General features: G+C 63.4%; 1 protein-coding gene across 1 annotated transcript, besides 2 other annotated features; it reads left to right on the forward strand.

Moving 5' to 3' along the window:
• On the forward strand, positions 1 to 4453 carry Tc00.1047053510195.9 (dispersed gene family protein 1 (DGF-1), putative; the record flags this gene model as incomplete). The annotated part of the gene is made up of 1 exon (XM_798268.1): positions 1 to 4453. A coding segment is annotated over one exon (4453 nt), but the record flags the coding sequence as incomplete, so codon positions are not given.
• Positions 1 to 4453: a sequence feature (areas not merged during assembly with more than two copies in the genome that could not be assigned to a particular haplotype).
• Positions 1303 to 1352: a microsatellite.

The raw sequence follows: 4453 nt of genomic DNA on the forward strand, positions 1-4453 counted from the left end.
ACGACGCGGCGTGCTACATGCCCGGGACGGAGTCGGTGGACCGCAGCTCGTGCTCGTGCAGCTGCAAGGACGGATGGCATGGCGCGTCGTGTCTTCCCTTCGAGGTGCCCGACGCGGTTGTGCCGCCCGTAGCGGAGAGAGCTGTTGACGGCGACACGAGCTGCGTGGTGAACCAGACGCTGACGAACCTCACGCTGAAGATGTGGAAGACGCACCACTGCTACGTGGGTGTGACATTCAGCGGCAGGCGTTCTGTGCTGACGTTCTTCCTCAACAGCATGCCGCTGCATCTCCCCATCAACATCACGCTCACCGGGTGCACATTTCGTGAGGGTGCCGCGCTGCAGTTTGTTGGGGGTGTTGAGGCGGCCGAGTCATCCGGCGTCCTGATCCGCGTGAGCCAGACGGTGATGCGGTCCTCCGCCGTTGCATTTATACATGCCCTCCCGCAGCACTGCGACATCGCCATCACGGAGGTTGATGCGGTACAGTCCTCTACAGTTCAGTTTTTGGACACTGTGAACAACATGCTGAGCGTGGTGATGTTGCGGAATGTTGTTTTGAGTGCGTCGACGCTGTTGGTCAGCAACGTCAAAGCGCATGCAACGAGGTACGGTGCTTTTGGTTTGTACTCGACAGTGGCAATCAAGCTGGTGGGTGGCAGCTCGCTGTACGCGCGGTACTGCAGCTTTGAGGGATACACACACGTGTTCTATTTGCAGAGTCTCAGTGTGAGTGACCACTCCGTTTTTGCGCTGCTCAGCAATACGATGTTCTCTGGGGTAAGCCTGCTGTACCAGCACCAAGGATTCAGCGTGTCGGATTACAGCGTGCTGCGCGTGGTGGGGAACAGCGGCTCAGCTCGCTACGCCATCTGCAACGATGACTTGTGGACTGTTCAACAGTCAAGCTGGTTGGATTGGCGCGACAACGACGTGGAGGTGGGTGCGATGTTCTACGACACTGAGTCCGCATTTGTGAGCATTGACGGCAGCAGTGCTGTGACGCTGACGGGCTGCAGGATGGGCTCGACGGGGTTGTCGGTATCCTTGCTGAAGCGGATTGAGGCCGGTTACCGTTTCGTTGCTGGGTGTCTGATGGTTGCGGGACGTGAGGTGACGACGGCGGCTGAACTGGGGCTGAACGGCATTAACAACGTGACGACTGTTGCCGCGTGCGGGCAGTGCACGAAGGAGGGCGACTGCTTTGCCCCGCTGACGACGGCGGCCATTGACTGCAAGTGCCAGTGCGCTGCTGGAGGGCACGGCGATGTGTGTGTCCCGGCGCCTGTGCCTGCTGGCTCGCCACCGCCGCCGCTGCCACCAGTGCCGCCCACACCGCTGCCACCGCCGGTTGGTGAGTGCATCAGCGACATGGTGTACCCCGAGGTTGCGCAGGCTGTGGGCGGCGGGCTGTCGTGGCTGTGCTACCGCAACGTGACGTTCAGCGGGGGCGGCATGAGCCTGACGGTGTTGATTGGGGCGATGACGGGCGACGTGGCGAATGTCACGTTCGATGGATGCACGTGGAGGGACGGCGCCGTGCTGTTGCTGTTGGGCAACGCGTACGCCGCTGTGGGGTCGCTGAACATTGTTGTCACCGGCAACACATTTAGTGACGCGCTGCTCAGCCCGGAGGGTGTGTTCCCACCGAGCACGAACATCACGATCAGCTGGAACCGCTTCACTGTCACGAGGCTGATCCCTCGGTCGGGATTGGAAATTGACAGCCCGTCGTGCGTTTCGATGAATGGACTGGCGATCAGCAGCAACTCCGCGGTGGTGCTGAGTGGCAATGTGTTTCAGAGCGTGACGGCATCGTCAATCGCCATTTACGTTGTCAGGTCTGCGCTGAGCGTGTCGTGGCACTCCGTGTTTGCGGTGGTGGGCAACACGTTTCATATGGCTGGCGGTGACAGTACGCTGATAAATATTGAAGGGTCTAGACACTCCTCATCGCTGAGTGTACTGAACAACTCTGCCGTGGTGATTCGAGGCAATCTTGTGACGAGGCCGGTGAGGTACTTTTTATTACTAACCTTGGCATTACGTGTGGAGTCTCGGTCAGCGGTTGTGTTTCAGGACAACGACATGCAGGGAAGCTCGGTTGTGTTTTTTTTAAGCGAATTCTCCTACATCTACTACAACTCCTGGCTGCAGGTGAGCGGCAACCTCTGCCACATGTCCCCATCGGAAGCCCTAACTGTTTTTGACCCCACGGTGAATCTCCGCGACTCCACGGTGTCTGTGTCTGGCAACCGACTCATGTCCAGCAGGGTCACGCCAACAGTTCTGCGGATATCCACGGGGTCCCGCGATCTCACAAACGGAGCGATTGTGGCTGCGTGCAACACCATGAACGGCGAGGGGGAAGCGAACTACGCCATCCCGTCCGTGTACAATGCCACCATTCTGGCCTGCAGCGATCCATGCGCCCTCGCGACGTCGTGCTTCCTTGCGTACACGGCGACGGCCTCGAGTGATGGCTGCGCCTGCGCGTGTGCTGAGGGCGGCCACGGTGATGCGTGCCTGCCCGTTGCTGTCCCCGAGCCGCCGAGCACCGACGGCGCTGACTTGTGCGTGCGGGACGTGCGTGTGGATGTGGAGGTGAACGTCGGTTTCGGGACGTCGGTGGTGTGCTACGTTGGTGTGACCTTTGCGGCGGACGTCGTGGTGGACGTGGCGTCGATGTCAGGGAGCGTGCGCAACGTGACGCTGGCGAACTGCACGTTTGTGGGCGGAGCGAGCCTGTACGTTGTCGGGTGGCGTTCCGACCCGCCTGCTGGTGAGCGTGCCGATGTGTTGATCAGCGGGCTTGAGTCGCGTTCTGGCGGCGGTGCGCTGGTGGCGAACCGATACCCGCCGGGCTCGCGCGTCACTGTGGTGGACTCGGTGCTGATCGCAGAGAAGCGCGTTGCGTACCATGACGCCTACGACCTTGGCGCCGCCTCCGCGTGCCTCGTGTTGCACAGCGTGAATCTGACGGGGAGCGTGCTGACCATTGCGCGCACGCATGTGGCGGCGGTGTTCCGCGACGCTGTTGGCGTGTTGGTGGTTGGCGGCGTGGCGCTGTCGTCGCGCGGTGCGCTGCACGTGGACGGGCTGTCGGTGCAGACGGCGCTGGGGCTGTGCGTGTCGGTGGAGGGCGGTGTTGCTGCCAGCGGCGGCTCCGTGGTGGCGTTTGTTGACAGCGGCTTCCTGCTGTGCAAGCACGCGGTGTCTGTGCGTGGGGCTGTGAGCGTGTCGGGCTCCGCTGTGGCGCTTGTGCGGAGCGAATTTTCGTCGACGGAGGACTACGCGGTGACATTTTATTCGACGGTGAGTCTGGCCGGCGGGTCGATGCTGCTCGCGAGGGGCAACGTGCACGACGGCGTCTCGAGGGAGATGCTCTACGCCGCTGGCGCCGTGACCGCTGCTGGGAGCACGCTGAGCTTTGTGCGCAACCGAGCGCTGCTGCCTCGGATGCTGTCGCTGAGCCTGTTGCTTGCGGCTGGGGCGCATGTGAGGGTGGCGTGCAACGACGCTGGTGGACGTGTCCTGTCGACGGCGGAGGAGTACGCAGCGGCTGGTTTTGGCGACGCTGGGAGCATCGACGTTGTTGGGTGCGACGCCTGCGACAGGGACACGCACTGCTACGCGCCCGGGACGGCGTCGGTGAGCATGAGGAACGGTGTGTGCGTGTGCGCGTGCGGCAGCGGCGGGTACGGCGAGGCGTGCGTGCCTGTGGGAGCTCCCGCACTGCCGCCCGCTGTGGGCACTGCGCCGAGTGTGTTTTTCCGCGAGGGCGTGACGGTGCGGTCAGTGTTCGTCGTGCCTGCTGGCGCGAGCGAGGTGACGCTGCGCCGCGTTGTGCTGGACGGCGTGAGTTCTGTGCTCTACGTGCCGTGGATGGCGCGGGACGGCGTTCGGATCGTTGTGCAGAACGTGTCGCTGCTGAACGGCGCCGTGTTGTACGTGATGGGCGGAGGAGGCTTGCGCGGTGCGGTGGCGGCGGGGAGCGACGAGAGCGGGCCGGTGGAGCTGTCGGTGTGCGATGTGGAGGCGCTGAACGGTGCGCTTGTGCTGACCGGCACATATCCCGCGGGGTCTGTGCTGACGGTGACGGACTCCCTGCTGGTTGCCGCGAGGTCGACGCCGCTTGTGTATCTTCTTGGCTCGCAGTCCTCGCCGTACGCACCGGTGCTGGTGCTGTCGGGCCTGCGGCTCGTGCGGTCCGTGCTGGTTGTGTCCGGCGTGGCCCTCGTGACCGTGGTGACTGGTGGGCGGACGGTGGCGGTGGACGGCGCCGTGCTGGAGCTTGTCGGTGGCGGTGTGGCGCTGGACGCGGCTGTGCTCGGTGGCGAATATGCGTTGTACGCGAGTGCGCGCGTGGTTGCGTCGGGGGGCGCTGTGCTGCGCGTGTCGGGGAGCCAGGTGTACGCCGCGCATGGGTTGGTGTTCGACAGCGGTGTGGA

This window comes from Trypanosoma cruzi, genomic scaffold (genome assembly GCF_000209065.1).
Source record: "Trypanosoma cruzi strain CL Brener 1047053516667 genomic scaffold, whole genome shotgun sequence".
NCBI lineage: Eukaryota > Euglenozoa > Kinetoplastea > Trypanosomatida > Trypanosomatidae > Trypanosoma > Trypanosoma cruzi.